Source organism: Corvus hawaiiensis, chromosome Z (assembly GCF_020740725.1).
Source record: "Corvus hawaiiensis isolate bCorHaw1 chromosome Z, bCorHaw1.pri.cur, whole genome shotgun sequence".
Taxonomy (NCBI): Eukaryota; Metazoa; Chordata; class Aves; order Passeriformes; family Corvidae; genus Corvus; species Corvus hawaiiensis.
Window position 1 is genome coordinate 2784987 of NC_063255.1, and position 26733 is coordinate 2811719.

Genomic DNA, 26733 nt, shown 5'->3' on the forward strand with positions numbered 1-26733 from the left:
AACTGTACTGCGGATCACTTGTTTTTCTTGGGCATTATACACGCACTCTCCTTTTCATTACAATTATTGTTGTTGTTATTATTATCTTCAGTAGTAATATTATATTTTAATTTGTTTTGTTTCAATTATTAAACTGTTCTAGTCTCAACTGAGGAGTTTTACTTTTCAGTTTTTTTCTAATTTGTCTGTCTGCTGTAGCAGGATGCTGTGAGTGGGTGAACAGCTGCATGGTACTTAGTTGTTACTGCAGGTCCTTATCCCTTTGTTGTGCTTTAACTCCAGCTGGCAACTAAGAATGCAAACTTAGTACAAACACTAAGAATCTAGTCCACTTTAATAACGGCAATTAACGGAACTCTTTTCAGTAAAGGCACTGAAAAGCAGACTCTCCCCAGAGATGGATGGAGCTCCTGAGAGTAGGGAGTACAATAGTGGGATCCAGTACCCCAAGAAAAATAGATCTGTCAGAAAAAAGTATTGATGGTATGAAACAAGAAGCCAAAATGGTTTTAAAAGAGCATGAACAATAAGGGTCATGCATAATCTATCCATCTTTCCATCTGAATGACTCAAATCATAGCAGATGACGTCTTCCATTTTCCCGTTTCATGGAATCAGGGAAGTGCCCAACAAGAAACCTCTGGGCACTTCCTTTCCACAATCAAAGGAAAGTGACTTCAGAGTATGTCCAGACCTTGAAAGCAGCCTCAGAGATCTCCCTTCCAGTTTCTCACCTTAAAGCAAATGTGATTGTTCTTAAAACTATGTCAGAAGATAGGCCACGGCAGGGCAATCTGATGCCAGTCTGACATACCAAGCCCAGTTAAATTTCCAAGACATGAAAAGATAGTAAAATGTAATCTTGCAGCATATGAACAGAAATAATGGAGTATCATAATTTCTGTCCTAAAATGATATTAAGTACACATCATGGTTTCCAAGCATATTTCCAAGCAAATACATGTTTCTAATCACATTTAAATGAGAACTGCCAGACAGAATTCTACTTGACCCAGGACTCAGCTGGCTGACATGAATGTTCTGACTCTCTAGGCTCAAAATAGCTCCTCTTCCTACTACAGAGGACCTATAAAACACTACCTCTCCTTGCTCCAGAAGAAGAAAATTCTGTGTTTTAAATGATGCCCTTGAGGACCCCAAGGAATGGGAAGGTAGGATGAAGGGACTAGAACCTTGTAAAGTGGCCACACATCTCCACCGGTGCTTTTGATTTAACTCAAGGAAGCAAGTTAAGCTTTTTATAAAGCAGGAAGCAAAGTAACAAAAACAGACACAATAGAAGTAAGAGAAAAGAGGACCGAGAATAATTCCCAATGCATGTTTACAGATGTTGAGAAGGTGGAACAGGAATTAAGCAGCCAGGAAAGTTGACAGGACAGTTGCTAGGTTTGTTGCAGCCTCTCTCCTACACTCAAGAGGATTGCTGCACAGAACTGAGTAAGAAAGAGTGACCCAGCAAAAGGTGCAATGTGACGAAGCTAAATGTTTCCAGTACCACCTATCCTAGAAGAGTCCTCAATGGCTGAAGTTCCTAGCTTTCTCATCAGTTAAACTGAGTCCTGTAAAAGGTAGATACAAGAACCAGTATTTTCCTTTGACAACCCAGCAACAAGAAATTGTGCAATGGTCTCACAAAGTTACATCAGCAGTTAGCATCCACGCAGCCTGCTCCTGAGCCAACACTCACCTGGGGAGATTGCTTGAATGAAACTGAACTCTGAAAGCACGCAAGAAAAATTCCTTCAGAGCAGGTACTCTCCAAAGTCCTCCAAATTCCACATAATCTCACGAGAACATATTTGTCAAAAATGTTATTACCACACTTCAGCCAAGAACAGGCTGATGAATAAACCTGTTTTCAGTAAATGCAACCACTGACACCTCGCTGCACATTCAGCTTACTACATGCTCCTCAAGGGCTAGAAACTCTTTTGTTTGTCTCTCCCTCTTCTGTTGTTTCCTCCTCCAACAGCAAACATTAGTAAGAAATACATGAAGGTTTTAGAGGATCATCTCCAGTCTCTCAGAGACTTATAGCTTGAGGTACATGTTCCCGGTAGATGATCTGGCTGTAAAGTAGCAGGCTGTAAAGTAAAAACTTTCCATTTAAGGAACTTTTCTAGGAGAATCTCAGATTCAAAAAAGACCCTACAATCACATATAGCTGGACAGGAGATATACCAGGTTCTCTCAGTGGAGTCAAGGAGGCCTCTCTGACTTGGAGTAATCCCTCTCAGCCAAGGAGGGGCAAGAAGAATAAACCCAGCAAGCTGTACAGCACACACACCCTCTACCACACTTTGCAAGGAAACAGGCCTTCAGTACAGGCCACCACAGAGAGCAGCAGGAAGTGCAGTTTACATCTGGCAGCTCTGACAACACAGAAATAGCAGTATCAATATAAATCCAGCCTCTTAAATCTGACATTACCATCAATTTATAGACATCAAACACTTGAAACACTTAACTCCTACTGCATACATAGACGAAAATTTTTAACTCAGGAAATTTGCATCTTTTTTTATTTGCGTGGCTTAGGATGACATTCACAGGGATTTGATGTACAGACTTGTCTAGGCACACTAGCTAGATGAGCTAGGAGCCAATGGTTGTGTGAATATTTACTATATTTAGCCATTCACAGAAGCAAGCTAATAATAGAGCTGGCCACGCACATGCAAATTTTCATCACATATATAATATTTACTGGTGCTGCTCAAGTGTCTAGCACACCTACCTTCAGAAATATCCAAATAAGAGAACCTACTGTATTGCTGTCAAATTTCTGTATTACGTTTTTGAAAACACAGTACATACTGCTGAGTTGATGCAAAAGAACCATTTACACTTGATCTGTCTTTTTACTTACAGAATTGGTTTTCAAATTTCAGAGCCACTTGACAGTAGTTGTGACATAGCAATATTATTTCTCTTTTATTGTTTGAGAAATCAATTCAAAAGATGAAGCAACTGGCTGAAAGCCTGAGTCCGCTGCCAGACAGGAACTTTCCAGCGTTTATCAAATACACAACCTATATCCAGATCCTAGGTGACATGTGCTGGCCTGTCCATACTTCTGAGTTTATTAGGCATCATTGGTCCAAGCTTCCCATTTCCAATCAGGTGGTATAGTCACTTATCTCAGCAGACACGCTAGAGCAAGCATTGTTATTGCTTTCCTCAAGGCAGCACAGCACTACCAGACAGTTTTTATGGTGGCCACAATCTCCTCTTCTAAATGGAAATTTCTGCATTTGGAAGACCCGAAACAGCATTCCAGGATTTAATTTTTCACTTTCAAAACAGTCTGCACCATGTTTTCCTTTGTTTGTTTTAAATGCTCTGCTGCCTTGAACTCTTCACAAATTTTCACGTTGCCTGGATTCCTAGTTGTGACAGCTGCTTCTGAGAGTGAAAATCACCACCGTATTTTCTCTAACAATGCTGGCTTCCACAAGAAAACTGGAGACGCCTTAATATACTTCAAAAATTCATGTGAAGCTCTGCATCTCATCTTGTTTCACATCAACCTGAGAGCAGTCCTTCAAAGCATTCAGTGTCATTGATCACACAAGGATTAGTGTGGGGCTTTCATTTTGGCCTGCAGTTAAAGCCAATGCACCCTCAAAAATAAAAAGACAACAAACCTTTGTGGAAATGTGATTTGATATGCTAAAAATGTTCCTTTTAAAAATTTAAGACCATTATTATAAATAAAATATTTCTTTATGGGCATTCATTCAAGCTTTAAGTGTTTCAGGTGCTACAGAAGACAAACAAAATTATCATCAATTCATTGCCATGTAAACTGAAGCACAGCAACTACCAGCAAAGTACCCAACGTTAAAAATCCTGGGGAGCAGAAGTACCAGGAACACAATGTAATGTGGACTCTACTACCTTTCCTACGTGGTGCAAGCTACAGGAAGGGAAATGGTGGCGGGGGGAGAGAAAATCTATCAGAATGCAAGGTGGGGAAATAAAAAATAGCTACATGATATTTTTGGACTGCTCCTGATCATAACACAGGATTTATGGATCTAAACAGAAAACAGAAATTTGGATGGAATGACGTGCAACTTTTTGCTATTACAAACAGTGAAAAGAACAGTAGAGTGTGTTTTCCTTCAGTTATAGAGACATCCTAAGAATTTCATAACAGCAGTAGTAGCATAGTTATAAAATCACCTGTATGAGCTGAGAGTGGTGAATGAGGCCGAGGAAGAGCTGGAGACTGGCTACTGCCCATCAAACTCTTCCTGTTACTTGTTCTACAGCTGTGGGCAAAAAGAAAGAAAAGAAGACATTAGCATCAGAAATACAGCATGTAGCACATATGGGCATTTTGAGATTCTGCTACTGAGTTCCTTGACTTCCCAGTTTCCTATTAAAAATCAGAGCTATTGTTGTTTTTGTAGGCATGTCCAGGAAGTCAACGATCATAACAGATAATGGCAAAAACAGAAGTTTCCAAAGAAAATGCACCATGGATACTTTTCAGGCTTGCACGTTTGCTGTTCTCTGCAACAACCAGCATTTCCCTGTACAGTCATTTACAAAATATTCTTCTTTGGCTACAGCTTATTTCTCTGCCATATGCTTCTTACAAAATATAAAAATAAATACAATGTGAAACACAGCCTCGAGTTTACAGTCACCATTCAATGGCTAAACCTATTTCTGTTGCATGAACTGTAGCTTGAAATCACAACTAATGTTAAGTCTTACTCTCTCTTGCCAGAGAGAGCAGGATTTATCAATCTGAGAATGATATAATAATTATAAATCTAATAATTGAGATAAATTTCACATCTGTGCCTTCTGTCAATGGAACAGGTGATAACTAAGATGATGAATGCATTTTTAACTCATACATTTTTAATCTGCAAAGCCACTAATTTCCCATACCACAAGATCATTAAACAAGATAAAGAGTAAATTAATGCATCTATTAAACATGGGAAAGGAGCTGTTTTTCTTAAATACATCATATAGTTTTTACATATTTGTTGGCAAATTAGTTTTCTTTTTCGCCTCATTCTGCTACAAAGAATATTCTCACAAACATAAATCCCCGACACTCCAAACATTCATGCAGAAGGAAAATATTATCCTGAACTAAGAGACCTGAGCTGTGTATAAACTGCAGTGCACATGCTAATGTTTACAGCACTGCAATCAAAATTTTTCTGTAAAGACTTAGAAAAACTCCAAATTACTAAAATGAGATAAATTTATATGCAAAAGCATTTAATTATCAAAGCAGATTCCAAGAGAAGCAGATTCATATCTTGTTTGTAGATGTCTCAAAAGAATGGATGGAGTTTAATAGCATAAATAGTTAAGAAATACAGATGCAGAAGTACTCCAAAGTAATACAGAAGGGGAAAAAAAAAAGTCGAGGAAAAGCTAAGTATGAAATCAGTATAGAATATACCCACAACAGGGAAAAAAAAGTCCAACACTAAGACCACCCTCCCCTTGAAAAATGCTTAGTGAAGCAGCAAGAGTGCCACTCCCAAATCTCTAATAGGTTAATGCAAAGTCCATTTGCACATTACACTAAGTTGTGCCATATTACTTAATTATTACATTCAGTGATTTAACCCATGAGTGCACCATGACCTTTTTAAGAATGTACAAAATTATTGCAAGTTTCACATTTAGAGTACTGGAAAAGTCAAAATTTATTTAAAACATACACAGGCATTTTTAAGCCAAACAAAAAGGAGTAACTTTTTAAATGTGAAATTATATACCTATGGTTTTTACTAATCTGTCTAGATAAATTTCTACTTTTTTAATCATGGAACCTAGCAAATATTCCATATTCCATTAGACAACAAAGTTGTATTGTTTTCCTCCTTCTCTAAATTTTGTCCAGCTGACGAATCATTTAATTCCTCTCTTATCTAAGAAAGCCAAAACTTTCCTTCCGGCTTCATGCAATGTCACCGTCTTTTTGCTAACTTTTCTCGCTTTATCTGCTACTCTTGTTTTAAAAGCTTGAATAACTGTTTCTTTGCAATTCTCCAATCTAAAATTGAACCCAGGAGAAACTTCTGGTATTCATTCGACATTCATTAAAAGACACACAGATTGCATCTATCCATGATGATGTGATGGTATCACTACCAACATCTGTGGTGCAGACTGGGAGAACCCATTATGTGACTTGAAAGCAGTTTTGCATGGCAAAAGTTTGGGATTTAAAGGACCACCACAACTCCTGTCACAAGAACGAAACACATCTGAAGAACAAAAATTTTAGATACCCTTCAGATTTTGCTCTTACTTATCACTCGCCCTTGTAGAAATGGAGACTTCTATCACTTTTGCCAGAATTTCCTATGTAAATAAACAAATGCCCTGTATTCACTTTTACATTAATGTCCAAACTTTACATTATGCAGGTGAATGTGCAATGTTTTTCACAAATCATTATCAAAGACACCTAATTAAACTTATCTTTGGGCGGTTTTTTTGAAGGCTTTGTATTTTTAATACTCTGGGGAGTATGATGCTATTACCCTCAATATCAAGATCTTACATAATGAGAAATCTTTCCCCTCTGCTGCCATTTCAAAAAAATCTTTGCTATTTGATGAGATATGGCTGCAGAGAGAATTCATCTTCTGTCACACTCAAATGAAATGTTCCACTGAGAAATAAAAAATAAAAGTTATGAAGTCTCCTCTATTTGCCTTACTAGTAAGGTAAGATGCAACTCACTGCACTGAAGGACAAATCCATGCTAGAGCTCTCACTGTAAGCTTTGTTTTTTCAGTTGTGCTTCACAAAGATTTTGAAACAATGTAATCCATCCCATATAATCTGTGAAACACAATTCCTTCCCCAAAATAATGCTATTAAAAGAGGCATTTTGTGGATGAAAAAAAAATAAACTTCAGAGAACCTTGAAAGATGATATAAGCTGCCAGAACACCGCAAATGGGAAGCAGGGTGGCACAAAGGAAGTATCAAAGCATTACTTACTGAACTGTATTTAGCCTTGAAACAGCAATCTTCCTTATACAAAAGAATCTCAGAAGTTAAAACCATTCTGCAGACAAAATTGTTTTTTCTAGATCTCTGCACACATCGAGTAACTTTCCCCTTCTATTGTCTTCATAAAACTATTCTTCTTCCATTCAAATCTGACAAGATAAACCAACTGATATGAGGCAGCCCTGAAATAAAGCCTCTTTGTCTGCAGGAAAGTTACAGCCACGCAGGAACACTCTACAGGGATTGTAACTTAGGGAAACATAAACCTTGGTAAACCACAGAGCCCTAACCCTCAAAGTGCAATTCTCTAAGCCTTGAATTTCATGTTGTGATCAGGTTGCACACCGAGACTTGCATGACAGGCAGCAGGTAAGACGCAAAGCTTAGAACACATTTAAAAAATAAAAAAAATTTTAAAAAGAGAAAACCTTTTTACAAGAACAAAAAGAGCAAGGGAGAACAAAAGAAAAAAAAAATCAAGTCACATTTAATAATAAGTAAACTTTGGGGTGCACACAAAACTTGAACAGGACAGAAACTTTACATTTGTTGCCCTTTGCCTTCTTCTCTGTCCCACGTAGATCCTTCCTGGACTTTATTCCTCCCGGGTGACTACGTATCTGGAAGTCATTGACTTTGCACTGTATCAGTACTCCCCTGGACAAATGGCACTGCTCCTTATCTTAGAATGAAATTCATAATTTCCTACTTGTTTCCCAAATCCACCCCCCCAGACAGGTTCTGTCTTACCTCCTGCTCTCTGTCACTGACACTCCTGCCCACTCACTCTTCTCCTCCCTATCCTGACACTTCTCACTATGTCTCACTGTGGGGGAATTCCTCCTTCACTCCAGCTCCAGTATCACTTCCAATGCATTAACTCCAAGTCACTGCTCCAGCTGCTACAGACAATCAATGCTTCTGATGAGAAGCACTCAGGATAAAACAAACAGAAGACACCACATAGAAAGTGTTTTTGCTGAACTTCTTTTGCAACAAAGCTAGGGTGAAGAGCAGCTGCTGAAAGATGCAATCCAGTTGAGAAAAGCTTGATTACTTTGCTCCTTAAATAGCCACAATTCTTCCCTTATCAGGCAAAAGCTATTTGGGTATAAATGAGGGGAACTGTTAGACTGAAATCAGCAAAGCACAAGACCCAAGTACTAGTACGGCTGTTAAAATAGAGCTGCATTCCACGATCTCCTGGAAACACTAAACAGAATAAAAAGCTGAAGCAGAAATGCAGTGCTTCTAGGACAGACAGTACTTCATCCAAAACTGAAATGCAGGTTTCCCAACACAGTAATCAAGAAATGGCAATAGTCGTGGAAGATATGCACTGAAATGGAAATTTTTGCCTCTGAATGAGGGCTAATAGATGAGCAAATTACTGGCAGTGAAGGTTAATCACTTTCATTTATTCAAAAAAAGTAGGGAAAGCAGACTATTTTGTCAGATTACCACTTGCCATGCTTTTCATGGGAAATATGGCATCAGCCTTAATAATTTATAATTATTTCATTCCACCATCCTCAATTATTAATATTTACACTTGTAATGAAGATGGATTTGAACTGTAAGCTATTACAACAGTTCACCACCTCTCACAGGCTATGCTGAGCACAGCACTACTCCACAATGCACCATCTTAATTCTGGTATTAGTGTAATCTATAGTGGTTTAGCTGGAGGCAAAGATTAGAAGAGGATTTCTCCCATTCTAAGAAGAAGCTGTTACAAACAAATGGTTTTACTTGCTAATACAAGTGCAAAGAAATGAAGCTACTGCCATACCCAGAATGCAAGGCCTAACCAGGTACACAAGAGACACTAATAATGCAAGATTAGCCCTCCCATAAAAGCTCTAGGGATAGAAAAGGTGGCTGTAATTTCTCTGGTGTTAAAATTGCATACCCCAGCAGGAACATGCTGTCCCTAGCAAGACTTGAGATGTCGTGACTTTGTTTATACAGGAAAGTTAAATTTAAGTTATATTCCAATTATATTTAACTTGTTATGAAAGTAGCTAAGCTATGACTTCATAGTTATTATCTTCAGCAACACCAACACTGAAGAGTCATTGAAAAGCACACACAGCAGATACAAAAACCCAGAATTTTTAAAGTGAGGAATTTAGTTTGGTTTGTTTCGGCTTTTTGTCTGGTTGGTTTGGTTTACTTTGTTTTTAAAGAAGCAGCCTTCTGCATTAAAGAGCAGTTCAGTAAGTACTTCCAAGTGCTCCAGAATCCAGACAAGTTCTGTGGGATATTAACTGGAACAAATGCAAAAAGCAGCTGCCCTGAAAAGATGACGCACACCGATACTGCAGCAGCTTCCTTGTCAAAAGCAGCCTTTAAGCTTGTATTTGATGAAGCATCTGCAGACCTAGAAAGCCAAACTAACACACGGCCCACACTTAATGCCAGTTCACACCTAGACTGCTTTATGAGAGAAAATAAACTGACCAAGACTGTTCCACACTGAATACTGCAGAATTAGAGTTACACTGGGACAGTCAACAGACTCCATCCCACGGTAATCATTGCTACCCTGTTCCAACTTACAGGTACGAAAGACTAAAGAATAAAGAAGGAAAGGTTTACAATTTTGAGAGATACTTCCTAGATTTAAGTAGTTAAATTTTCAAGGTGATACAATAATTGAGAGAAGTGTGCAAACCACCTGAATGCAAGTAAAATATAGCATCAGTAACACCCAGAAATTTCATTTTATTCTTTTAAAGGCTGTCAGTATTTCACGCTCATATCAATTTATTATCATCTAGCAATATTTTCTGATATATTTTGACTATATGTCTGCATATACACTCTCCAAATCTGGTATGGGTATACAGACAAGTATATAAGCACATACACACATACATTGATATTTACATGCATAAAATACATGCACATATTTATATAAATATGTATCTCTAAATTCCTACATTTACAACATTGCACATACAGCCAAATGTTCTACTTACTTACACATCCCCTCTCTGTGAGGAATTATTCTCCATCAGTCTGTAACGAGCTGTGAAAAATGGGCTATTGGGATTTAAATTTTAAGTGTTATAATGGAGGGATTCAGATTTTCTTCTTTTGTATGTAAGGTTTAGTCAATTTAAGTAAGGCAAGCTTTAGTCTGAAGAAACAAGAGTGCTGTCAAAACATAATGAACACGGCACAGCAAGATGAAGTGTGCAGCTGCTGGGCAGCCCTAGTTTGGTGATCTGTCTCGAACCTTTGCAACACTGCATTAAGTGCTTCAGTTCTGGCTATTGGCCAGGTAAACATGGGCAGTAAGCCACAGATAGATCCTCTCTAGGTACTCAAAAATGTGCATGCAACACCCTTCTCCTTATCATTAATACCAATTACCAGCATGCCACCATGTCATCAGAACTTCACCTTTCCTCAACCATACAAGAGAAGAGACTTCAGTATTTTTCTTCATATTTCTAAACAATAAAAATCTACAGGGAAAATAAAACATAAAATGCAATCAACTAGATGTATGATCACCCTTTCCATGGACTGCCTAAAGGATTCAAACACATGCAAGACAGCATCACTGCAAAAACAGACACCAGGAAAAAGCACAGAACTGCGAAAACATCTGCCAAATCTCTAACAGTCAGACCTGAGGGAGACTGTCACAAAGACTTCTTATACTGTAGAGGGCTTCTCAGTCTCATTTAACCCAGAGCATTACAATACAAATAAGCAGATCCTTAATTATGCCTTCTCAACTGAACTTGCTAGTTGGATGTGTTCAGTGTATTCAGCTTCAGTGACTGCTCTCACTTTTACTCTAGTCAATTTTGATCCATAATTTTTCTTCTTCTTGCATAGAGAATAATCAGTAGTTACAAGAAATCAGAATTTCTTCTACTGAATTAGAATGGTGTACTTCTGTCTGTCCTGACCCTTCCTAAACTTACATAATTAAATATTCATCTCTATAGTAACAAAAAGAGTACTAAGCTAACTACTAACTTCACAGTCGTACAGAATTAATAAATTAGCTGCACACAAGTTAAAGTCTGTAATACAGTCAAAGTGAACAGGTAGAAGAGTGCTGTCAAAAAGAATGCTCAGGACCATAAACCAGCAGGTCACTGGGCAATTCTGTGTGTACAGTTCTGCTTTATTATACATAAAATGACATTTTTGCATCTTCACATCATACAACCCATTGAGAACATGATATCAGGATCATTTAAAACCCACTGCTTCTTGAATTTATAGCTTATTTAGTATTCTGAGAAGGGAAATAAACCAAGTTATTAGGTGAACACCATGTTTGCTATCATACTGAGAAATTTAACTAAATTCCTTGATACATAAATGTTATCCAAAATAGAAAAGTAATTAGGAAGCTAGCACCAGATTTAGCGGAAAAACATGTGGGGCTGGTCTAAATTACTGCTAAGTATGGTTATCTGTACACTACATAATTCAGAACATTTAAAAAAAAAAAAAAGGAAAAAAAAGTAACAACAAACACCCAAACCAAAAACAAAAAACCCCAAAAAACCCAAAACAAACAAACAAAAAAACCACCAAGAAAACAAAACAAAAAACCGAAACCAAAACACACCCGCACAACAACAACAACAAAAACCAAACAAACAAAAAAAAAAGGCTAAGTGGAAAAACCCCAAATCAGTAGCCACTGTGATGGGTTTATAATATTTAACAAGTGCTATCTTAAAGAAAAGTGCCATACATCACACCTATTAAGACCACAGCATCACTAGTTTGGAGGTGTTAACCAAACGCAGGGCATAGCAGATAACCCTGCAGAAACTGTTTGCATTAGACAGGAAACAAACACCCTATTTACCAGAGGGCGTGCCTATCCAGGCTGCAGACAGGAGGTTCAAAAAAGAGGCCTCCTTGTGCTTTTGGGCCATCCCCTGCAGTTTACATAAGCCCATATCACACCAGATTCTGACTACGGCCTCCTGGCACATCTCTTGAGCTGACAGAATGCAGCCAGACATTTCCTACCAAGTTGCAGAGGCCAGGCTGGGGGCAGGATGCTTCTCACTCTGAACCGCTGCTGGTTGTTCACAGCTTGGGAGAAACTGAGGGAGCACATGGAGGAAAGTCAGGATGTAGGATGCCATTTCCTCCGGAGCCTCCACTCCACTTCAGGCTGGTGTGCTGTCTGCCAGGCTGTAGTACAGACACTGTCACAGGAGATGCTTGCCACTGGCTCTATCCCTTGCTCAGGAGCTAGGCTGGGGCCCTGTCGCTGCTGCTCACAACACAAGCAGTCAGACTCAGCGGCAGCTGAGGGACCTCCTCCTCACCCTTCCATTCCCCCTGATGAGAACAATAATCTTTTCCACTTTTACACTGAACAGAGCAGTCAATACAACGGCAACTTTTACCCAGCCAGTGCCTTCACAAAAAAACCCCAAACAAAACCAATAAACAAACGGGTCCTGTCCCAGCCATATTTCCTTTCAACAACATCCAGATTCAAGGACTAACCACAACCAGTTCCCAGGACACTTCAGTACTGCCAGGGAGCCAAGCACATATCCTGAGCTTTCTCTAACTCCGGTTGAAACTGAGGACGGCAGAGTTCAGAATTTAGATAAAACATGGGAGTGTCGCCAAATTACAGACCAAAGACCTGTTTGTCCAGTTACCTACCACAGTGAAACCTTGTTCACCTTCTCTCCTGCTTTCTCATTCTGTTTTCCCCTTAGACCCACCTCCTCTTGGGCTTCTTTGCTTCTTACTTGCTTGGAGCACCACTGTTCCTAACTTACCATGTATCTAGGGATCGGCAGGTCAGGATGATAAGCCATACAGGCCTCTCCATAGCAGCGAGCACATTCCCCAAAATGCATGGAGAGGAACTTTAAGGAGTGCTTCTCTTGGCTAAAAGTGTCTGCATGGTGTCAGTACTCAATGGATTAAAGTCTGCCACGTTTTGAAATTATATAGTTACATGCAACCAGCCTAAAAAGCCTACTTCCTTGGTAGATGTCTAAGAGACACCTCAAAAATGACCAAATCATTTCCAGATGGGGGAAGAAAACAAGAAACTATTTAGTTTGCTCTGGTTCTTGCTATGGAAGTTGTGCTTCATCTTCCTTTCAACCTCCTCTGCTCATTTGTACCCATTAAAAAAATGTATACTGCCAAGGCTACTTTCACACAGAAGTCTACACAGCACCCTTTATCACACAAAACACTGTTGGCTTTGCACTGTACTCCACAGACATGCCCCAGGAGAAAAGCCACTAAAAGACAGGGTCCTAGAAATACTTTTTTCCTACATTATTTTACAATATTTTTAGGACAGTTTTAAGGGTTTTTTTCCCCTTTGTTTTCCACATCCCTTCCCCACTCTTTTTTTTCCCCTAATAATCTTTAAGTAGCAGAACTTAAGTAATACTAAAATTCAAGGGTAGAAGATTGGGAGCTGCTTAAACGAGATAGATTTTACATGGGTTTATGTTCTAATTCAGTAGTTCTCTTCTGGTTTAATCCCTAAAATAATTTTAATTATACCTGACTACTTTCTCCTATAATTCAGTAGAAATAATTTATTTTTACTCAAAAGAGTAGTAAGTCCAGACTCCTTCTTTCCTTCTTTGATAAATCTGGTAGCTCCAATTCTCTCAAAACTATGAGGGGCAGCACACGATGAATTAAATGTGTTGTCTTCAAAACTTTAGCAAATACTATCAAAGATCTAAGGAATGAACAGGTAAGGCATGTGACTGAAAGAAAACTATATAGTGGATCAAACACAGTAGTAGAAGAGTCTGAATTCTTTTATTATCACACCCAGTAGGACAAGAGTCTGAATTCTTCTATTCCTACTTGCACAGGATTCCCACTTGGGCAGGGAGAAAAACAAAGGAGGGAAAAGCATTTTAAAAGAGCATAGTCTCCAGAAGACCCACGCTCCTACTAAGATAAAGTTACTATTTAACCTCTTGAGAACCAGAAGTGGGGATACACATCTACAGATTGGAAAGCACTTCAGTGATAAAGCACATTGCCTACTGAGCATTTGACATGTAAGGGAAATGAGCTTCATCCCTTCAGCAGCACTTTCACACTAATTGCTATTGTTTATCTTCTTCCTTCAGACAAATAGGACAGTTGCAAAATATTTGCAATAAATGCCTTATTTTAAACAATGCAACATAAATTTGCATCTTGTCTTTAAGGGAATCAATGCAATTAACAGGAAAAGTGGTCTTATTCCTTTTCCCTTCTCAGTTTTTAAAAAATGCCAGAGGCAATATTATATAACTGTCACATTTTCTATACAAGAAATATAAAAACTTAGCAATTAATATTCTGTCCTGCCTTTTGTTTGGACGTAAATAGTCAGTAATGCTTAAGCAGTTAATGCACTCGACTTAAGGAAAAAAGAAAAAAACTTCAAAAAAATTAAAGCCATTATTTAGGGCAAAATGTGGGTGTTTGAAAACTATGCCCTTTACTGGTTAGGAGACTGAATATGAACAATTAAGTGGAAGCCATTCAACCTCAAAACTACGTCTGTTCCCACAAGACCTCTGGCAACACCATCAGTGTCCCACATTTGAGCATGCACACATTGACTGCAGCTCAGAAATTCAGTATGCAAACAAAAGACACTCCTCTCTTTACTGAGACCCACATTCTCCTTCCCTCCCACTGACAGCTGACCAAAATTTTTTTAATTAATCATAATTAAGCATCTAGAAGCACTACTTTCCCAGGGGAAGGTGAAAAAAAAAAAAAAAAAAAATCCATTCACTGTGCCCATTCAGCTGTTGGTCTCTGTCGAGCCTGCGGCAGAGGGCATCAATTAATGCCAGCTATGGCAGCTTTCATGAAGCGGGTGCTTGTTCTGTAGCAACCAGACGTCTGCAAAGTTATGCTAAAATGTAAGCGACCAAACACTCTACAGTCATAATGTTAAGAGACCACTACACATATACCTGCAGCCAGCAAAGTGGCATTCCCCACAGTCATATGGAGCAGTAACAAATTAGAATCTGTCTGTACTGGAGTTCCCAAGCACAGCTATATCCCTTCAGCAGCAAAACAACAAATAATGGTTATAAAAAATGGCTATGTCTGATCTAGCTTTTTTCCACATTAAAACTGAGCTTATGTAACAGACATAGCTACTGATCATTATTTTTTATTTAACAAAGTTTAATGAGAAATTTAACAGAAAAAAAATTAAGTATGTGCCGGCATATATCTGACACCATTTACAAATGTACATTGATCTTTTTTCTCCCCACAAATTTTTATTAGATATACAGAATCCACACTTAAGAGTCAGCTGTGTATCTAAACTGGTATAGTCACATAAGCATATCTTCCTTCTAAACACAAAGTTACACCACAGGATAGAAGTCTTTTACTGGTTCAGAATTTCCCCAGAAGGAAATAAAAACGGATCATGAGAATACAAAGTGCCTTTTTCAACTGCAATTGTGTACTTAGAAAGCTGTGTCAGCAACATTAACTTGATACTATGGCTCAAATCATCACCCCTGTATAAAACCCAGCATGCAGACTTAAGTCTAGGAGCAAACTTCAGCTCCACATGGCAATACACCTACTGAGGAAGGCAACCTATTACACACGCAGATCATCACACTGCAAAGTCACAGTGAGGTAATTGCAAACATCTGAATAATCTCTAGTGAAGCAATTCAAACATCTCCGGGCATAGTCATGAGTGGGGATGACAACACAAGGCCTCTGACATCCACTCACTATATATATATATTTTTTTTTTTTATGGTAATACTTAATCATCAAGCACCACACAAGCCAGGGAAGATCAGATGATTTATGTGTTTCAGTGTGCTGCCACAGACCTGCATTATATATACATGCACATTTATAGTATTAAAAATAGAATGGCACGGTACTGAAAAAAAGTTTCAGTGGCATATGCTTCATGTTTCAAGTGACTCAGTGAGGTCAGAAACAAATTATCCAGGCCACTGCAAATAAAGTACTGATAAAGCATTCATGTTATGTCATCAACCATCCCTTCCTTCTGACATGCTATGCCACTTTAGTAATCCAAGTCTCTGAATCACAAACACCATTCAACTTTAGAACCCCTTTAGCCGGTCCAAGATATGTTTTCTGCAGATCAAAACACCATAGTGCTGGATCATACAGGCTCTGAGAAGAAACAATGCATGACCCAGGGAAAGGCAAATCCTTCTCTGCAATGGTATACTTCAAGCTCCCTCCCACAGCTGCTGACCCACCATGACTAGAACACAGTATGACTTTAAATTTATTCACATGGTTATGCCTAATGAAAATCCACTGAGTGAAACTGGAAAATTAGTAGCATCCTTCTAGCAAAACCAGTACACGTTCAGCAGTACAAGTTTCCAAGCAGAGCTGTAATGAAGTGAAACATACTTCCATGAATTAATCTGGCCCACAAAATCAACTTATAGTATGTCTTTACCAAGATTTCTTACTGTGAGTACACTTTTACAAAGAACAGTAGAATTTCCACAATCAAGTAAAAATTATTTCTCATTTACATCTCTCCTAACCACTTCAGTGGTCAATAACACCTTATTCTCTCCTGAAAATCCAAAAACACAGAAACAAGACCCCAAAAAAAAAATTAAAATTACCTTGTATACTTCATATACTTTCTATACCAGACTTAAATCTATATATCTATACATATCCTACAAGAATACAGGGAAAAGGCTAGGTCCATCTTAAACACAGTACAGATTATACAAGCAATTTATGAAAAAAATCTTTTGCATGTACTTTGCCCTGTAAGAACACTCATACCAGTAAAGGACTATTTTACCACCAAAGTAATGTACTAATTGCTCACAAATAGAAGTAGGTCACAGAAGATTCATGAAAGCAATTGCCAGTGACTCAGTGTAGAAGGAAGAAGAAAAGAAAGAAAATGAAGCAAGGATATGATTTATAGTGTGTAAATAGGTATGAGCTAACAGTGTGAGGAGGAACAATTTCACAATGAAGATTTGTTTAATTCACCCTGATGTGTCGAGAATGAAGTATTACATAAAATGACTAGTAAAGCAACATCCACCATAGAGACAAAAAAGCAAGCAGTGGTAATTATAGTAAACATTCTAATTCTGAACACATCAGTTAACTTACTGTCCACAGCCACGACAGCCCACAGCCCTTGTGACACAACAGCAGCAATAGCTCAGTGTCAGATCTAGCAGTGCTGCTGGCACTAACAAGAACCACCTGAGACGCTACAGGAAATACTGCTTGTCAAACCACGCAACACAAGACAGTTAACATCTGTTTTTTAACTTAACTGATTAAACAATATCTGCTTCAATACAAGGAGAACTGCCAACAAATTTAAAGGAGAGGAAACCAAAGTGCGTACATTGCTGTCAAGCTTTAAATTGTATAATGTAGTACATGCTGTCTTCAAGATCCATCTTCTGGATTCATACAGTGACTCAAATACTCCAAGTTTTCAGTGTTTGAGGGTAAGGGTTTATTATTGTTGGGTTTGGTTTTTTGCTTTGTGGTCTGACAGTTTTTCTTAAAAGTTCATGTTTCAAGCCCTATTTTGGCAATGGAGAGATTTAAGATGAGCAGTAAGTATCTAAAAACAGACAAAATTAACTACTGCTAAAGTCAATTGCAAAATTAACTTCTTTATACAGCAGTAATTAATTCCAAATAAAAAGGAACACTAGCTTGGATGCATACAAAGTCGAACAGTCCAATCCAGTGTACAATCTTTCTTCTTTATACATCAATCTTTTCAAGAATTTTAGTATCCATAGTTAAAAATATCTCAAGGTTTCATAATCCTCCAAGAACAGATCTGTCTTTTGGCTGTCTATTGGCTTTCAAACTTCTGCTAAAACTCCACATTGAAGCAGCAATGTCTAGGACTGCAGCAGTATGACAGAGGGAGAAGTAAACTGGAACGGGAAATTTGTCTCAAAGTTGTCAATGAGGAGAGCTGAAATCCTCCTACAAAAGGTGATTTTATATTAAGTCTTGCTGTTCATAAGCAGTTCATTACACAAAAGCTGTTAACTTGAACAAGAACCGTGAAACTTACATGAAAAACTTGAAAAAAAAATCACACATGCTTCAATGGGTACATTAAAAACTAAAAATGGGATCCATAATGACCAAATCTACATCACATCACATTTCACAAATTCTCTAAGACATATTACTATGCTGACAAGTAACTGTTACATGGACCAAGCAAAAATCAAAGAGTTTTCACACATTCTGTAAGCTGTACTGCCACGAGGTTAGTGTCATCATTACTATTCTAAGATTCACATCCATGATTTCACCACAGAAAACCATCTTGCAGATTACCTGTCATCTCAATCAGCATGGCTGAAGAGAACAGAAAGCTGAATCTACAGTTTAGGATAAATTCAGTAATTTTCATAAAGGAATACCCTGTTCCACCAGAAACGTGCTTTGGCGTAACTTCCACACACTGTCTGACATAATGGAGACAGGTTCAAGTAGAACTACAACACTTGGCATTTTGTGATCTTCTGACCCTCTCAGGAGTAAGGAAGAATGCACTGAGAGGTTGAACACTAATTCCTTATTTCCTGTTTTTTGTAAAAGAGAAGCCCCAAACCTCTAATTTGGTTCAGTGATTGAATCAAACATTAGATTTTCTATTAGCATAAGCTCTAGCTCAGCTTTTCAAATAATCATTAGAAATTACCTAAGACTACATTCAGCTTGAAAACCAAATATAGGTGTACCTCTGAAACACAAATTATTGTCAGCAAAAGCCATTTTCTCAAATGTCTTAAGTATTAACGAATCAATACATTTGTTGGTATTATCCTTTCTTCAAATCATAACCACAAAAATCACGACTTTGAAGATATGAATTTAGTGATAAAGCATAAACATGAGACAATTTTAACATATCATATGCTTTTTAATCATCTCCCTTCTATAAATCCGTAACTAAACGTTAAACCAAAATGATTTTTCAATCCTTCAAAAGCCTTGAGAAAGTCTGTGCAGGTAGGTAATGGTAACATACAGTTCAGGAGGGCTAGACAACTAGCTGAATGTATATATGGGTGTGTAACCAATTAAAAAGTGACTGATCATTTTCTCAACCCAGCTTACAGAGCTCTGACTTGTTTTTATGGAGATATATAATCTCTTGCCTCACTGTGACTAGCATAAATTTAGCTGATACAGAAAAACAATGACAACGGAATATTAAAAAATGACGAATAAAAAAACCAAACCCAAGATTCTAACCGGCAAACTGGCATACAACAATTTGGTGAAAAACAAATGCAATCTCATAATCTCTTCCTTCCAAAGTGCTTCATTAGGTTCCACAGAACCACGGAGAGTACTTATTGAGTGACGCAGATTCTTTTTTTCTTCGTGTTTTATAGAGAAATATCATATCTCACACTCCTAATTTTTCTTTATTTTTTCCTTTTTTCCAATAAAGAAACCGAAACACAAGAATAGCAGCTTCACACCTATTTAACATAGGAAAGGTACAGTATCATTCTGCAAAAATCGTCTGAACTCCCAAGAGTTTCTGTAAGACTGAAGCTGGACTAACATTACATTACTGATAGTTCTAAATTTGATATTACATCTTAGCTACTGAAGCATTTCCCATTCAGAGCTCTAAAAAGAAGTTATAGTAATAATAATACCAGAAAATAATATTCTGCTTTTAAATTCTGACTACTCAGTATGTTATACCAGCCTTATTTTTGAAACAGATAACATAGTCACTCTCTCCAAAGGGCAAATTCTGATCTTCCTATTCACTAATGTCTCCCCGCACACTTTACCACAAGTAAAAAAGTAGAAACATGTCATTCACCAGTGTTGGAGACAGGAATCATGCTGCAATGTGATACAAAGCTACACGTCACATCCTTTACCAGCCTAGCGTTAATAGCCCAAATGCCTGCAGCCACACTGCCTCACGCTGCGATTTTTTCACATCTTGGGCTATGCAGCACTGGGCTAACTAGCTGCTGCAGGAAATGATGATCACCTCCGAGTCAGAGCTAAGCACACACCCTAGCACGGTGCTGCAGGGCACAGTGCTGTTTTGCAGATGAATCTGCGCTGACAATCACATGAGGTCATTAGAGATCATTGCTTTGAGTAAGCTAAATGCAGTCAAGCGCACACTTGTGAAGAAACTTACTGAACATTCTGAAACCAAATCAACTGAATGTCTTCAGTCCTGAGTTGCTCTTCAAGATCTCAACAAGATTAAAGAAAAAGTCCAATTATTTAGACAGCATATTTGTGTTAAGCAAACCCCTGATTACCTTAAACTTTTGTCCACCAATGCTGATTTAAAAGCAACTTTTCTTTTGATGGAATCAAACAAAAAACCTTCCCAAACTGATAAAAGTAAGTCTGTAACACACCATGTATGTACAATCCACCAATCAAGAGAACTTAGCATCTCTGACAATAAAGTGTGATGAGGATGATTTCAGATTAAATTTAGCAATACACAGCTATCAAATCATGGGCCAAGCAAGTATAAAAAGTAGGTAAATTATACTGATAATCTTGTTAAAAGGTTACCACCACTGATGATGCAAAGAGAAGCATGGAAGTTCACTCTATTTGTTAAGGCAAACAAGTGGTGTGTGGCCACAGTAAAGATTAGAAGTCAATTTTTCACATTCAAGCAACTACATCACACCCTCATGACACATACAAATATTTTAAATTTTAAAAAGTACTCAGTATAGTTCAATACGGTCATTTTATAAATTCAGTGTGCTAGCAGAAGGGAAGGAAAAAAAACCAATAAGCCTTAAGCACAGAGACTACTGCCTTACAGTGTTACAGGAAGGTACTTTCCAGCTTTGTTCAAACACATCAAATCAATTGAAATTAATCATACATTATGTTTGAAATCACACATGCTTGAAAACCTTGGAAACCACTAAACTCACCAACTACAGTAACATTATAGCACATTTTCTATTCCACAATTAACATGCATCAAATGTGTGAAAAAAATAATCTGCAGTTTTGTTTTCTACATATCTTTTATTTTCTACAAGGACATATGAAAACAGAAAATTGTAGGTGCACCAAAGTATGTCCCTATAGCCATGTGGTTATTACTCACAGACAAAAAAAATCAACTATGCTACTACAGGTAGAAATAATGGTGCTTTTTGGTTGAAAGTCTTTGGAATAAATGATTATGTGCTGCAGATGCTTTTACTCAAGATTTTACCTAAAAATAGTAACTGGATTTTTCTCTTTGTTCTCCAACACTGTACAATGATTTCAGACTGCAGCCTTCCTCCTTTAGGCTGCAATTGACTGAATTTTCAGAAACTCTGAAAAAATAGACAGCTTTGTCCCAAGACTTCTAAAAGAAAAGTATTTTGAGAGAAAATCTGTCATAACTGAGGAAACCCCACATTTTTGACTTTCAAGAACAAAACCACTTGGGTCCATCATGCAACAGAGCCCAGTGGAGAGAAGCATTATTACTTCTTATATATGCAGTTGTGCTAAGAGTCCTCATTGTTCTCCATAGGAACACAACAAATGACAGCCTCCACTCCAAAGAGCTTACACAAGCCCAAAAATCCAGGCCCAACACATAGACAAGACAAACATCTCCAACAGGTTAGAATAGGGTGTGGATGAGGTAAGGTGACAGAAAAGGGTGTGCTACAATTTTTGGCCATCAGGAAGAGTAATCAACTCACTACTCATCCGGCCCATTAGCCCATTAGCTAATTTAAGGTTTCTATTTGCATCACAGCAGAAGGATGCCTGAAGAAGTGATGTTCATAAAATGTTCATAAAGCATAAAACCACCATTTCTGCAGCCTTTGTTTTTGTTTGGAAAATGCCTTAGGTCTTACGAACACCATAGTCAGAGGGTTTGAGAAAAAGGAAAAAATGTGACACTGGTAAAAAACTACTTTAGTACCCTCATAGTTGCAGTCAAGACACAAAGACAGGAGTAAATTCACATTCTACATGAGTCTCCTTTGTTCTCTACCTTTTTTATGAGGCAACAGTAGCTCTTACTTTTGACAGGACGTAGAAGAATACATTGCCTAATAAAGGTAGAAGCTAGTAAATTAATAGGAGTTGTTAACATAAAAAAAGGCAATTAAAAAGCAAATGCCTTAAAAGCAAAAATCTGATACTGCACATGTCTTATCCTAAGAACATGAAGCACCACATTCTTTCCACATCATATTGTAATGCATTGTCTTTTAACTACTTGTACTTCAAGTCCTATACTCACTTGTCTTCACTTATCTTTAATAGGTGTATTGATAATATTTTCTGCCTTTGCCCTAAGCATGGTTAATGTCAAGTGAAATCATCAACTCATGCTTTATGAGTTTTATATTTACAGAATCTTGGTATCTATTACAAAAGTGGTTTTATAAAAGAATACAAATTTTGTAGGAAAATAACCCTACAGCACAAACTGTTCAAGTGAAATGTCTATAAATGTATGAAAACTATTTCTATTGTTGCTTTTGGTTGTGCAGCATTATGTGCATTCCTGCTGTCACTTCAAAGAGGCCACTATGTAATACAGAACAATGAGCCAGTTCTCAAACTCCAATCCTTCCTCTAACATTAAAAATGCCTGTAACTAAAAAATGGGATTTTTTTCATACTATCTTTTCCATGAAATTGGGCAACACACTTTCATAATTCTGTATCTTCCGTTCCATGTGTGCTTAATATACCTATTAAAAAAAAGAGCTTAAACTGTAACTTCAAATCATCTGAAACTTGGCAGATACTCTTATTCTACAGGCATATGCTACCCCCATACTAAAACAATGTCCAGCAACAAGTCATTGCATTAGGGTGCTGGATTTCTAACACGCACTGGGTGTTCCTGCCACATGTCTCTGTCCATACTGCTTGTGCTTTACTTCATTCCTGTATTTTTTTTTTTTTTTTTTGCAATGATCTAGCTGATTTACCTACAAGATAAACCTGGGAGCAGCTCTACAAATAACTTAAGAGTCTCCATCAACACGACCAATGGCACGCTTTTGCCTTCCACTGCACTACAGTCTTCCAACATCACCTCAGCAGGACACATTCTTTCATACAACTCCCACACCCTTCCATCTTTTCAGACAGTCTGTCACACCTAAGAGAGAAAAGCAGCACACAGCTTCCTCCCACCAAGTCCTTATACACATCCTACACTCCCACAGGGACCCGGGCCAAGCACTCCCACCACACAAAGAGGCCATGCTGTCAGCTCATCAGCCAGCTTCCTGGGGCAGGTGTCTTTTAGAGAACACAATGCTATTGTTCCCTCAGTATGACTTGAAGGGAAAATTAATTTTTCCATACCAACTGAGGCAGAGAATGCCGACAGTCTTTTGGACCTCTCTTTAGACTGTTTTCTTCTATCATCATCCATGTGGTGGCCCTTGTACTGATTTAGGCAGCCACAGTCACAAAGAACATACTGAACACTTTCTGTGTTTATAAAGAGACTGGCCCAATGTCTCTGAGGCTGTTACTAAGGCTAGCGTGAGAGATAATAGCATCAGCAATAAATTAGCAGTGGTAAAACACAGCTCACTTAAGGAGCAACGAGAAACAAAATAAAGTTGCCCTGTACAGTGTCAAATTTTTCAGATTTTGCTAACTCATCAATGATTAAACAAACATGTCACATTGTCTGGGAGGGCCAAACTACTAAACCTCTAACACTGTTACTCTGTGTCTTGCTTCCTGTAGAGTGTCAGAAGGTGATCCTACTGGTTTCTTCTTGCCTTATAATTTATGAATCAGAAGAAGGAAACATATGATCGCTAAAAGGTATTAATTTGTAGATAATGCTGAATGTTTAGGTCTGACCCACACAAACAATTATATATTTTAAAAAGTAACCTAGTATATTCATATACACAAGTATGTTTTGTATTTCCTTTACAGAAAAAAAGGGAAAAAAAGAGAAAAAAATCCTGCTCTTCTAAGATTTGAAGAAGACACAGAAGAAATAATGTGAAGATACAATTTTCAAACTTAAAAAAAAACCAAAAAAAACCAACCAAAAAAACCCCAAACCAAACAGGAAGAAGTTTCATTTTTCTGTTTTGAAATTTTTCCCACAGATCGAAATCAAAGCCTTACAAAAGATGATAATATTTTGACATTTGACAAGACAGAATAACACATCTGAGACACAACCAAGCAGTAAGGAAAAACTAGACAGAGGTGTATTTCCCAACAGAGCTGTTCTCCAGTTACTCATAGGTCACAGATGGGGAGCAAATGCCTCCAAACACAACAGTTCAATCATCCAAACATGGCAGAAAGGCCAGGGATGAAACCAAATCACCCAGCCTCAGGTAAGAAAAAAATATACAATGCAAACTTCCTTTAAAAAAGTGTTATATATTTTCTCTGTTTGTTATGTGGGTAATGCAAAAGGAAGATGCTGTGGTAGGACGAGATGGTTCAGGGAACTGACATAATCATCCGTTTGCGTGGGGTGTTCGTAGACAAGGTGAATAGAGCATATTGGACTTGTCTGACTGCTTTTCCTTCGCCTATTACAGCACTTATGGAAATTCCCTTGACATACCCATGTGTAAGAATGAGCTAAACAGGCCTAGAGTCACTGAAAAGGCTAATCTATAAAACAAACATACACAATCTACTTTTTATAAGTTAACTCCAAGAGGGTTAACAGTATTAATACAAAGGATATTTGTTAATGACAACTTCTCACTGAACAGCACTCTCTGATGAAAGAGATACTAATCAAACATCCTCCTTCCAGTTTCCCAAAAAGGGAACCAAATAAAGCCATGGATAGATTTACATTATGAAAACCATCCTGAAGACAAATTCTGGTAAACACCAAGACAGCTGTTGAGAGAAATATGTCTGATTTATCCTTATCATCAGTATATAACTTCTGTGTCATCAAGGACTGGATTGTTTGGTTCCTGTCAGAACTATGCAGAATCTGTAAAGGTATCTTTATCAACTGAAAATTCTAATCACGATTTTTGCTTTTTCTCAGTCAGCACGGACTGCAATCAACAGGGAACACCCACGACGCAAGGCAGAACTTCACTCTGGATGGTTAGGTTCATTGATATTAACCAAAACACTGTTTTATTAAATGACATATCTGTTACAAATTTTTCTGTCAAGAGAATAACCAGGGAATCTACATATTATGGAGATCCACTTCCTGTGATTGAATCACAACACTTTCTCTTCTACAATCCTCCTGTGAAACTTTCATCTCTCATACTCCATTTGCTCTCCAAACTTCCTTTGGGGCCAGCTTCCCTCACTGTTGTTTAGCTATCCATAGTGCAAAAGATGCTTCATGGAGCCACTGATAAGCCATCTCTGGGAGGCATTGATAGCATCTCTAGTCAAAATATCACGACTTGGCTGGAAGAAGGTCCTGGCTTCCAGTTACACAAACCTCTCTGTGTGCATGAGGCACACCTATAAGTTCTCATTCCATTAGACTTCAGCTTGAGTTTGAAGAGGGAGGTTTCAGGGTTAAAGTACATACTTCGAAAATACAGTATTCTTAGGACTACCTTCCTTTTGTTTTCCATTGTTGAGGTTTCTGTATACTTTTACTTAGGAACACCTTTCCAGAACATTCTAGCATCTCATCTAATAAGTGATAATAACAGTAGCTCCAAAAGGATTTTAAGAGTAGGAAGAACTTAAATTAGAAGCCAATTCATTATACTCAGATTTATTAAAGGAAGTTCACGTAGTTCAAACCACTATACCCATCTTCCCTATAAGAACTTCAGGGCTTATAATTCATGGTTAGAAACATCATATTTAAGTGTATTTCAAAAACAAAGTAAACACTTCTTACAGAAATCCGTATCTGATTAATAGCTTTAATGAAACAAGTAATTACCATATAAACTCCTCTCTTCCAAGGATGCATGAAAAAAAACCACCAACAAACCAAACAAAAAATGCAGTGCGTTTTTTTCACATATCAAATCTATCTCCTGTGAGAAGTGGGACTCTGTTCATAAGCCTGTGACAAGTTTCATGCAGGATGGGGGCCCAGCAACCCAGAGAGGGAAGACTGACAAGGCACTGTTCTCAAATGCATGCAAGAAAGCAACCAGGGAAAAGAAGTCTATCTACTACTTCCTCAGTTACGCATATCCTGAATGCCTCTTAAAACAAGCACAGGTGACAAGTACCAACATTCAAACAAAGTAACTTTCATTAGCTCTCTTAAGGTGAGCTCCAGACCAAACTAATATCCACAGAATTACCTCAAAAAACAAAAAAAACCCACCCAAAACAAAAAACACCACCAACAAACAAACCAAACAAAAAACCTCAAACCAAAAACTAACAAAATGCACTCACATAAAGCCATTTCCTCACCTGCAAGGAGTGCCTCATTTTACCTTTTTAATTTTTTTTTAATTACCTTTTTTTAATTTTCAACTTTTTTTTGAGGGGAGAAAACAAAATTCACAGTGGGTAGCCTTTTAAATTTTTTTCTTTGATACATTATTTTAAACACAGGCTAAAGGCAAATGATAGAGATCAAAAGCTTTAAAATTTCACAATGACCATAGTTGGTGAAATTGCAAAAGTTCAAAGGAAAAGTATCCTCTGAAAGGTTCTCAAGAGAAAAT

The 26733-nt window shown here is 37.8% G+C and overlaps 1 protein-coding gene across 9 annotated transcripts in view; it reads right to left on the reverse strand.

Annotated features, from left to right (window-relative positions):
* The window catches only part of MAST4 (microtubule associated serine/threonine kinase family member 4), a 286033-nt gene that overhangs the window by 74249 nt on the left and 185051 nt on the right, over positions 1-26733 (reverse strand). For all 9 annotated transcript variants that reach the window (XM_048291032.1, XM_048291031.1, XM_048291030.1 and 6 more), the window contains one exon: positions 4210-4298. In XM_048291032.1, the coding sequence (XP_048146989.1) occupies positions 4210-4298 (89 nt within the window). The remainder of the gene's footprint in view (positions 1-4209; positions 4299-26733) is intronic.